Source organism: Rhipicephalus microplus, chromosome 1 (assembly GCF_043290135.1).
Source record: "Rhipicephalus microplus isolate Deutch F79 chromosome 1, USDA_Rmic, whole genome shotgun sequence".
Taxonomy (NCBI): domain Eukaryota; kingdom Metazoa; phylum Arthropoda; class Arachnida; order Ixodida; family Ixodidae; genus Rhipicephalus; species Rhipicephalus microplus.
This window is the reverse complement of record NC_134700.1, coordinates 65,023,823-65,036,014: the sequence shown is the minus strand read 5'-3', so window position 1 is coordinate 65,036,014 and position 12,192 is coordinate 65,023,823. Positions and strand designations below refer to the sequence as shown.

At 44.2% G+C, this 12,192-nt stretch overlaps 1 protein-coding gene across 3 annotated transcripts in view; it reads right to left on the bottom strand.

Moving 5' to 3' along the window:
- Window positions 1–12,192, bottom strand: part of faf (ubiquitin carboxyl-terminal hydrolase-like faf) — a 482,217-nt gene that overhangs the window by 409,267 nt on the left and 60,758 nt on the right. For all 3 annotated transcript variants that reach the window (XM_075874530.1, XM_037429964.2, XM_075874549.1), the window contains one exon: window positions 1,058–1,163. In XM_075874530.1, the coding sequence (XP_075730645.1) occupies window positions 1,058–1,163 (106 nt within the window). The remainder of the gene's footprint in view (window positions 1–1,057; window positions 1,164–12,192) is intronic.

Sequence of the window (12,192 nt, the reverse complement as noted above, 5' to 3'; positions counted from 1 at the left end):
GTAGCGCCCATGAAATCAAATGATTGACGTCTTTCAGCGCATGAAATTTCAGACGTGATTCGACATAGTTTGTGTAATGCACATAATCGAGATGGTCTGAGTAGTCGGCGAATTTCCGCAACGGTGCTTTCCTTTGTTAGACCCCTCTCTCCCCTTTTCGTGTTAATTTCATTGGGAACACGTGTCTTTGGAGGTTAATTTTTTAACATTAGAAAATTTAAATGGTTGTACGCACCACGCATCGCGGACACGCAAGTCTGCATGCTCAACATGTTTTGCGCAAGTGCGTGCCGTTTATAGATCAGTTATCCGCGACTCCCGCAACTTGCGTTACAAGCGGTCTATACTGTAGTTGCAAAATGAATGTGCTGGAAGTATAGAAGTAGTGCAACGACACAATTTTCATCGTCCCGAATATTTCTGCTTCTATCATAGAATCATGCTTTGTGCAGTCTCTGTCAAGTGTCACAGTTCAACAGGAAGTTACAGTGCTTTCACGCGGACAAGTCGCCTTAAATGTCATGTTTGCCGCATGCATAAAACTTGCAACGAATGAGCAGCCATCATCTGCTGCTAACTTGGATCAGTGGTTCATGCCTTTCTGACGGCTCTTAAGAGCATATTCCCCCATCATTACAATGGTGACCATGTTCTGACATATTGAGCACTTGGTGTACTTTCCGCTAGGCATCCTTTCAAAGCAAATGTACAGTGCACTGGGAAAATAGTGCACATGAGCCCGACGAACGAAATACTACTTCCTAGTAACCCGAGCATGGGTGTCGCGGTGGCACGGAGCTACCGTCGTCAACCGCTTGGTGCACTGCGCTAAAAGAATGCATGTTTAATTAGTGTTGAAGAGTAGGCGAGTTAGTTCGTCATACTTGAACTGGCATAGCGCATTTAGGGAAAACAGGAATGGGGACCAACACACGAGGACACAAGAGGACCGAGGGGGCCAACTTATAAATGAGCTTTATTGGCAAATGACATCAAATACGGGGGATTACTTTCATCAAATACGGGGGATCACTCCAAGTTCTGAAGTGTAACCCACCTTGGGCGTCCTGGTGTCAACAGGACGAGCAAATACTTGGTCGTCCGAGATCTGGGATCCTGGAGGCACCGAATCAGAGGGCCGCGTTCCGTTATACGAGTGGAACCTGCATGAGGATGTACAATGACCATGCAGTTCCTGCAATCCACTCGTTCCCTATATAGCCAACCGTAACAAAAATGACGAACTGCCATTCATCCATTTTACTTGAAGAAACAATCTCTTAGATTCAGCAATTCTTTTTTTCAGAAACCTTGCTCCACTTTACAGCATTGCGTACAATTGATATGCTGTTTTATTCACTCAATTACTATATTTCCCTTGAAACGTTGCAGTTAGGTTGATTAAGACCACCAATGATGCCGCTGAAAACAAGTGATTTGGAGCTTTTTCGAGGGATTAAATTTGCAGATCAAAGCACTTTTGCACAGATAAACTTGTATTGGAAAACACTACGCATTACTATGTTAAGCATTTTCTTCGTCTACTAAGTAGATCCCACATATTGTGGGAATCGATGTAATGGAAAGCAGACAGCAAAGAGCAGCATAAATCCCCTTCTTGGGCTTACAGACAAATAAAGCCATTCATGTCACGACATTTAGTTCATTATATATCGCACATTTGTCATGCCTTCTTGTGTAATCTGGCATATACAGTGAAACCTCGTAAATAAGTACCTGCCAGAAACGGCGGCATAGCTACCCACTAAACATACTATGCATTTAACCCCAGCTACAGTCAAATCTTGTAATCGCAAACCTGAGTATAAAGATCTTTTTTTCAGAATAACTTTTTGAAAAGCCCCCCCCCCAAATGTTCATTGGTTTAATATAAAAATATTTCACTGCTACAAATTTCAGAATAACTCATCGAATTTTATCCCCCTTACATCTATCCAACACTTCAAAATATGCAAAAAGCAACTTTAAAACGTTACTCGCTGTTGTAAAAATAAGGCCCAGCTCCATATCTGCCACTATCATCAGAGAAATAGCGTATTTCTCCAACTGCCTGCCCTATTTAAATATGTGATAACCCTACTGCCATCATCATCGCCTGGAACTTGTTTTTTGAGTCAGGTTTCACCCCATTGCCTATATTTTCGTTGGCAGCTTGACCTGTGCCCTGGTTTTCGCCTTTATTGTTGGTGGTTGAACGTTCAAGACGAGCAATGGAAGTAGCAAGAAAGGAGCGCTACGACAGTGAAAAATGTGACACGAGTGACCTACTGTTGAAGTCAGCGATGATTACCCATGCATGCTTCACTAATGCTCGACCCCTACGCACAGTGCAACAAGCTTAGCTGATGACTGATAAGATCTATGCCATTTATCGTGATAAGTTAACGGCGATGAGAGTGAAGACGACAGTGAAACTGCACTCGATCCAACGTGAGAGATTGGTGTTAAGCGCTGATGTTTCGCAGTGCGTAAGAAGAATTCGCCCAGCATTCGAGCTGTGCACATCAAAATAGATCGCTCTCTTCTTCAAATGACCATGCACTGGTTCCATAATATTTTGGTTTTTCACGTTTATTAGAGCATAGCACGCTGCGAATGTATACACAGCCCAGGTAAGCAACGTGTTTGCCTTTACGATTTTTGTGCAATTTTTCAATACTTTCACTACGGCTTTTCTGAGTAACGAATGATTTTTAGCGATTACTTGAGATTCGTTGTATCGAGATTTCATTATACTGACGTGTGCCATCGCCGCCAACAAAGGAATAATTACAGTACAATAGCAAATATTGCATCAAGTGCCCACCATAGAGCTATTTCTTTCTTTTTGTGAAAGCACAAAAAAATTCTGTCACTCTCACACAACCATTCGATAGAACGAAGTGTCGACGTCAAGGAGAATTCAGAAACTACTGCAGGGTCCACAATACACAGTGTGATACATATTTTGACAGAATCAGTGACGCTACTATACTAAGGTCTTCTGAATTGGAGCAATTTTTTGAACAAAACATTTTTTATTTTGGAGCACTTTGGAGCAGTGAATTATTCCATTTTGGAGAAATTTAGAGCAGGCTAAATTGCATCTGGGAGCACTCTGGCAGCAACTAACTTCACATCCTGGAGTACACTGTAGAAGCAAGTTTCATTTACATTCAAGAACACGAATAGCTTTTTGGAGGCTTTTGTGAAGAGCTAGAAATATTTCGATTCATTGCAAATCTCAAGGAGCCAGTCATCTTCAGAGCACTCCCTATTTCACTCGATAATGCAAAAATAATGGCGACATGTTGATAAGCATTCTGTAACAACTTGTTCAGCGGTCCTTTTCGTAGCAAATAAACAGAATACCAGTTTAATAAAATTTTACTTCTTAAAGTAACATTCTAAGTACACCTATGTGGTTATCAGCATACAAACACTGCAATTTACAACACTCGAGACTCACACCGTCTCATCTACCTTCCCGTAATCCACTCCAAGGAGAAAGATTCTTTTTCCCTGTCCATTTAATTGCAGGGCATAACATAATGCCACTTTCCCTTAGCTAGTCTCATAAAACCAACCTCCTCCGACACTCATCTCTCTGAGGCTTCTTTGTGCTGGGGCTACATTATTTAACAAACTTCATTTTCCTATTACAGCAACGTTTTATATGGCTAGCCCATTCTGTCTGCACATCAGAAACCCCTGGTGTCTTCTAAAAAGCAGTGCAAAAAAAGAAAAAAACCTCGCATGATACCATATATGTACACCTAGATCGACTCAAAGGCAAAAGCCATTTTGTTTTTATTGCGATAGCAATTATATAGGCATTCTCGACTGGTTTTTGCCGTCGCTGCCATGTTTTGTGCAATGTCCAAATCGATAACAACCCCGTATCGTATGTTTTAAAAAGTGCACGAGCAGGGGTGACGACCGTGGCTGGAGCAGAGATGAAAGGGCCAACCTATCTTCCTTGCACGAAGGGCGCGTGCGATAATATCACTCTGCGTGCGATAATATCACTCTGCGTGCAAGCTTGCCATCGATTGCTATTCAAGCCCAAAGCGCCACCAGTCTTCAAGGAGCATGAAGGAAAGGGGGGGAGAGGTTGTGGCTCCTAACACTTTCGTGACCACGCCTATCCCCATCGATAGTATGTTTCCGATGTTTACAACTTGTATATTTGCCCTGTTACAAACGCTTTTGTACCCCTTGCGCTAACGCGTAAAAGAAAAAGTATTTTATCAGTATTTCTTTTGTGTTTCACTTTTGTCACCGTGTGGTCATTTTATGTGCGCGAGTGAGCGTGCATAGTTTCAATCATGGCGTCAACGCCGCCTGTGGCCGCTTCGCCAAAACGGCTAATTTTGAGGGATTCTCGTGCATCTGGGCTGGAATCTTCAAACGACAACAGCACAGGCTTGGAAGACGACACCAACACTTTTGATTTCAGCGCGAACGACGAGAGTTCGTCAAACCGCCCCAGAACATCAGCGGTCGTCCACCAGTGAGTTTAGCTGTGTGCTCAGGCCGCGTTATTGCTGGCACGCATCGGTGCAAGTTGACCCGTTGTGTTGTGAAGGTTAGAGCTCTTATCTGCCAGCGTCCACTTCCTTCATGCGGGACTACTTGCCAGGAACAGCGCAGGGGGTGCAGGTTCATGCGCGGAGCCAGCTGGGTGTGAACCTTGGAGCCACGCTGCGTAGTGCCACACGGTGCTTTGTGAGCGCTGTCGACTTTTTTGTTTTTTACTGTTCAAGTTATTGGAGAGCTATGCAAAATCACAAGTAAATATGCTTGGACGCATACTTTTCAGAAGCCGACGTACCGCGAGAGAGACGGTTCTTGGAGGTCCCAAAGTTTATCTTGATGCTCCTACACGAAATGCTCCCTAGGGCTTATTGCAGTAGCCCCCCCCCCCCCCCCAAAAAAAAATATCAGGAACTGTAAATTATGCCATCAAAAAGAATAGCTGCACAGAAAGCAAATGTTCTCTGTGAAACATGTGTAGCAAAACCTGTGTTTTACTGCATCGCAAAACTGCTTCGCACGGTGGCATGAAAAACGCCACGTGTAATGTTGTTTCATGTACACAAAATTGTATTTACAGTGCTTTTATTTACAGGATAATTGTGCATGCTTCTTGCGCTTGAAATGCATATTTCCATTTCTTTTTGTGCTTAGCCTGTCCAGAGCAGTGTTGATGGTTCTATGAAATTTCTTTGTTCATGCTTACGATGTTTTTCGTTTGATTTTTTTTCTTACTATTGTTAATAAATTTGTGGTTTCAAACAAACCGTATTTGAAAGATAACTCCTAGCTGCACGATTTGACATCATAGACATTAACATCAGTAACTTTAGATGCCATAAAAATAAGGCTTTCTGGACTACCCAAAGACGGCGAAATTTTTCGCGGTCATGAAAGTGTTAAGCAGCAACTGTGAACTTTGCTTACCGCGGTCACTAGCGTGTGCGCACTATTTCAGCAGGCATTACAGATGGTTCGTATACCCTTCTACGTATTGTGTTCTAAATGTGGAGTGTGTGAAGAGTGATTCCCTTTCTGAAGCTGCCATATAGAGGATTTGCACTGAGGCTCAATTGCAAGGCAGCCACACCTTCGTTGCACCAATTTGGAGGTCCATTCGTACGCGCCATTCATGCTTCCATACTACATCGGCGTGCAAGAGGTGTTTCGAGGGTCTCTCGTCATCCAAGTCACCGTAGGGATATCGATTATAGCGTGTGCGCGCAAGTGCTCCGCACAGGTGACGTCAACCCTTACTTGGTACAACAATACCATTTCTTGGTATCATGTTCATTGCTAAGAGCTTAAATGAAGCTAACAAATTGTATTTTTGGGCCCGGTATTGCGGAACTAGACAGAACATTGTTTAAAAGAAATATGGCCACTCCAGCTGCCGAAGCGGTTTTCGTGCAGTCAGTTATATATAAACACAAAGCAGACGTTAATAGCACAAAATTGTTACGACCAGTCTGATGATGCCTCGAGATAGCACGTGCCAGCGACTGCGCTTTCCGAGCGACGCAGCCTCCTACCCCCCAAAACGAAGAAATGAATGCGTTCCCGTGATGTTTATTTTTTAACCTACAGCTACTGACCGTGGAAAGCTAGGGGCAGACGCGCAAGATGGCATAGCTGCTTCACAGTGCCTTTCCACAGCAGGGCCGTCAGCAATGGGCCGACTACTGAAAGCTGTGCATATTAAAACCAAACTCCAGCTGCTTCGACCAGGAGGCATGCTTCTATTATTGAAATGACATTTTTTTTAAAGCACACGAAAACTCTGGGTTCTGACCTTAACACTCACAAGCTCAAAAGGGCAGGGTCTTTTAGGGGCATTTACCACAACAGCGATAATAAAAAAATCGGATGTGGAAAGGAATAATGAAAGAGATCTTCTGAATGAAGATCCATGAATCTTAAGAAGTGTCAATGCGTTCCCACAGTTCACGTACTATGTAGACATTAGGAACGGAAAATTAGATCACGATGTCCAAGAATAGATAGATACAAGAAACAATCTGGCATGCTGTCATTAGTGAAATTGTTTTAATTAAGTGCAGGGCAGCTCATCAAACGAGCTAACAGCAGTGCTTCTGGAACGGACAATTTCCACCAATGAATCGTCGCCACAGTTTCCCGCTAGCAATTATACTCGACATCACGAACCGCGGAGAGCGCCTTTTGCTGTTGAGCGGACTTGCACTATAAAAGTTACGTCGGCACTGAGCATAGTATCGTGAATTACTTGGGACGCAGGCATGACTGCTGTGCGTCTCAAGTAATCCACAATGCTATGCTCGGTGAATAGTTCTAGGTACGTGATTGTGACCTTAATTGCCCCGAAAAACAAGCTGCACATCTATTGAAGCGCGGGCGGGGCTATTGCCAGTGATATACACTTCCAAATACTACTTTGATGCAGTTTGGCACAATTTTCGATGATATTATCAGGATGGCGTAGTAAATATGATTTGGCGCACTTTGGCGCAGGCGTGGAATCACTGTACATAATTAGCTTTCCACGACACATGTTTGCCGCGGTCTGCTTTTAAACGAAAACAAGCACCTCTTTTTTTTTTTTTTTAGCGCAGTAAGGTCACAGAGAGCTAGATCCTCCACTGGCTCGTTACGTACAGCACTTTGCCTACTAGACGCAAGTCATAACTGCTGGTTCGTTTGCTGTAGACTATGCCCACTCCATTTCACACCAAGCACAGACGCGGCACGGCGACTATCTTGTTGGAATAACATGATTAGTGGAGGTTATTGGCGCAAGGGCCAGATATAGCCAAAGAGCGCCATAGCGATGATAATTAACTGTGCGATGTGCAGTGTGGATAAAACAGATGTGACGTGGCTGTAAATGGGCCTAAAAACAGTCGCTGTAGGTGCGTAAAAATATACATATAGTAAAATTATGGCAATGACAAATGATGTGTGCTATGGAGACATAAAATGCTTTAAAAGTGATACGTATGTGAAATAAAAGCTTGGCGTGGAGCACCAGTGCCTCGGCAGAGCCCTTAAAACAAGAGCATGGAGGCCTGGGCTCATTGAAAGCTACTATCACACAACATCCTCTGAACAGAGGATGCGCTATGAACTTGTTGGGCTAAAAACATTCATTCATCCTTTAAAAAGCTTAGAACTGATTTTGCATCAAAAAGCGGCTCTTCGCCGGTAAACATAATCGGATGTAAAGGAAGATGATAGCGGTATGCTAAAGGAAATCATTTCTTTCTTTCTATTCCAGCTTTCGGACACACCAGGAGGACGTGGAGGACGTTTAGCCTCTCGCCACATCTACCACAAGTAGGAGGTTCATCGCCAGTTAGCAGAAAGCTATGGGTACCATAAGTGTGTCCTATTCTGAGGCGACAGAATAGGATATCAGTTCACCGTGTTCTCGTAGCGGAGGGCCAGTAACCTAACTGCGGCTTAATCAAGTGAAGCTTATTATTTATTTCTGTGTCCCACAAGAGTTGCCAGTGGCTTCGCAGTTTCTTACGTAGGAAGGGTTTTAGGTCTGTTGCAGGAACAGTAGCGGTAGGGTTAATAGCGTACAATATAATTGACGTGGCCATTTGGTCAGCTAACACATTGCCCTCAATACTTCTATGGCCAGGTATCCAGCAGATAGTAACATGCTGGTTGGACATATACGCAGTACACAGGACGGAATACAACTCAATTATTACCAGATTTCTGAATCTAAAAAGTGATCTTAATGCATTTACGATGCTTAATGAGTCTGTAAATATACCTGATTTTTGTATGCTCGATTTCCGTATATGCTTCACAGCCGACAATAGTGCATAACCCTCAGCCGTAAATATACTTGTTTCCGGGTCCAGTACACCGGATTCCGAGAACGATGGTCCGACGGCTGCATAAGCCACCCCTGCATGCGACTTAGATGCATCGGTATAAAACTCTACGCATGAGTAGTTGGACTGGAGTTGTCGGAAATGCATTTTAATATGTGCTTCTGGTGCGTGTTAACTGATCTCGACAAATGAGGTGTCAGGGTGTATAAGCTGCCACTGCCACGGCGGTAAAAGTTTCGCTGTGGCCGTAGGACAAATTTCTAGCAGTGGAACACCCATTTCTTCACTTAAGTTTCTCACACGCAAAGAGAACGGCTTTCTCACTACGGGTCGATTATGGAAGAGGGTGGCAGCGGTCATATCGTTTATAGTTGAATAAGAAGGATGCTTGATGTTTGCGCGTACCTTTATAAACTATGTGAAACTGCTATAGGATCGCTGCAGGTGAAGTGACCACTGATTCAACTCTACATAGAGGCCCTGGATCGAACTTGTCCTGAAAGCACCGGTTGCAAGTCGGATACCCAGATGGTGAACGGGGTCTAAGATTTTTAATGCACTTGGCGTTGCGGAATGATAAATTATAGAGGCATAATCAAGGCGCGCCCCGACAAGGCTTTTATACAGCTTCAAGAGGCACTTTCGATCACTACCCCATGTTGTAAGTGATAGAAGATTTAGGACGTTGATCGCTTTCAAACATTTCATTTTGACATATTTATTATGGGGAATAAACGTCAGCTTAAAATCTAAAGTGGTTCCCAGGAATTTATGCTCGCTGCTCACAGAGAGTTGATCTCCCTAGATCGCAACATTTGGTAGTGGCATTGCCCCTCGTTTGTTGGAGAAAAGTACGCAAGTACTTTTCTTGTTTATTTTAAAACCATTCTCATCCGCCCATTTAGAGAATTTATTCATTCCAAGCTGCACTTGTCGTTCGCAGATAGACATATTGCATGATTTGAAACTCATGTGCACATCATCAACATACACAGAATAAAACATCGCGCTTGGAATGACTGACTGCAGGGAGTTCATTTTTACAAGAAAGAGCGTGCAACTAAGCACGCCCCCTTGCGGAACACCAGCCTCTTGGGTAAATAATCTAGAGAGAGCATTTCCCACTTTTACGCGAAAGGTTCGGTTAGACAGATAACTTTTATTGTGTTTAGCATGTTCCCATGGATGCCCATGGCGGCAAGATCGCGTAGAATCCGGAATCGCCATGTGGTATCGTACGCCTTCTCTGAGTCTAGGAATACCGAAAGTACAAACTGCCTATGAATAAATGCATCTCTGATGTATGTCTCTATGCGAACAAGGTGGTCTATTGTCGACCTCCCCTCTCTGAAACCACACTGAAGGGGGTCTAGTATACTGGTACTTTCTAGAAAGTGGATTAAGCGTCGGTTTATCATTTTCTCATATAGTTTGCATAGACAGCTCGTTAGCGCTATTGGCCTGTAGCTGTTGGCCAAGGACGGGTCTTTGCCTTGTATAAGTACCGGGATGACTATAGCTTCTTTCCATGACAATGGAATATACCCAGCTACCCACATGATATTGAAGAGGGTTAGGAGTGTTTTTAGTGCTTTGGGGTGAAGGTATTTGACCATTTCGTACTATATACCATCGACACCTGACGCCGAGTTGTTGCAGCACGCAAGAGATGCCTTAAGTTCAGCTAATGTAAATGGGCAGTTGTAAGTCTCACTGGATAAACGTTTACATTTAAGGGGCTGCCGCTCTTCGCGTTCTTTGAATTTTAAGAACGTTTCTGTATAGTTTGATGCACTTAAAACATATGCAAAGTGTTCGCCTAGGCAGTCAGCCTGCTCCACCAGGCTCTCACCTCGGCTATTTACCAAGGGTAGGTGGTGCGACCCCCGACCCATTATTTTGTTTACCCTATTCCAAACCTTTGTTTCATCGGTGTAAGAATTGATACCAGAGATGTACCTATTCCAACTTTCTTTCTTTGCAAGACGACGCGTTCTTCTGGCTTGTGACTTCACTTGTTTGAAATTGACGAGGTTTTCAGGCGTTGGGTAATTTCGGAGTAATCTCCAAGCTTTATTTTGACTATTGCGCGCTTTCCGACACTCGTCGTTCCACCATGGGATGCGACGCTTATTAGTCATTCCGTTAGTTTGCTTGATACATTTCACTGCAGCGTCAATAATAAAACCTGTTAGGAATGCTACAGCATCGTCTATATTAAAATCAGCAATCTCATCTCCGTCTAAAAATGTAATTTCTCGAAACAGTTCCCAGTTGGCTGGCTTGGTGTTCCAGCGAGGAAAGTCAGGCGAGCATGTATCTTCTTTTGTTAACTTTAACATTATCGGGAAGTGGTCACTCCCAAAGGGGTTCTTGAGAACAGACCACTCCAGATATGGAATTAGTGTACTCGAGACAATACTCAGGCCTATAGAAGAGTATGTGTTGTGCGTAGTGCTATAAAATGTTGATTCCTTTTGTTAAGTAAACATGCACCTGACAAAAACAGAAAGTGTTCTATTAGGCGTCCTCGTGCATCCAAACGGGAGTCGCCCCATAGGGGATTATGTGCATTTAGATCACCAACGACTATATATGGCGGAGGAAGTTCATCAATGAAGCTTTGAAATTGTGTCTTCGAAAGTTGATAGCACGGAGGTATATAAATAGAAGTAATTGTAAGTAGCTTCCCGAACAGCACGGCTCGGACAGCAACTGCCTCAAGAAAAGTTCGGAGGTTTAATTGCTTACAGGCAAGACCTTTATCAACTATTATAGTGACACCGCCCGACGAGGCGGCAGTGTCGTCACGGTCTTTGCGGAAGATGGCATACTGCTTTAGAAAGTTTGTTTGTGTGAACTTGAGATGTGTTTCCTGAACACACAGCACCTTTGGAGTATGTTTATTAAGGAGTTCTCTAATATCATCGAGGCTATGGAGAAGTCCTCTCACATTCCACTGTAAAATACGTGTGTTCATTTTAGATGTGTTTTGTGCTGTGTACTCAAAGATAGAAAATTAGCTCACGGACCCTTTCCAGGGGCCGTGACACAAGATTTTTCTTTTTTGGATCGGTCGACGGAGTCGCGCCGATCCTTAGGCGCCTGCTGCGCCCTCACGCTCGGTGTTGTGTCCATTGCCTCTTGCGAGGCACTGGACAAGCGCTCTTGCGAGCGCTGCATTTGTTTTGAGGGCCTCGCCTCAAAAGACGAGGCCTTCGCGGCCCCCAGCACGGAGGTTCGTGGGTCCTTCTTGGATGGCGGAGCAGCACTGGCTGCAACCACCGAGGAGGCTGATGGCGTTACCGCCGGCTCACTACGCGTGTGCCAGACAGCCGCCGGAGGCCGTCGTGGCGCTGCCCCCTGACGTGCCACTTCGGCAAAGCTGGTTTCTGGTAGGTAGGACACCTGCCTTCGTGCCTCCTTAAAGGAAATCTTTTGTTTTACTTTAATTGTGACAATTTCCTTTTCTTTTTTCCAGCATGGGCATGACCATGAGTGTGCGGCATGCTCCCCATTACAGTTCGCACAGTGAAGAGAGTTTTCACAGGCTTCAGATGTGTGTTCTTCAGCACTGCATTTGGCGCAAGTTAGGCGGCCTAGGCAGTTCTGTGAACTGTGGCCGAACCGCTGGCATTTGAAACATCGGAGAGGGCTTGGTATATATGGCCTCACTCGAAGCCTGATGTACCCAGCCTCAACGAAGTCGGGCAGTACACTTGAATTGAAAGTAAGTATCAGGTGCTTAAGTCTGGACTTCTTTGTTATCCCGCCTCATCCTAATTCGTTTCACGTTGATGAAATTCTGTTCACTGAAACCCTCCAGGAG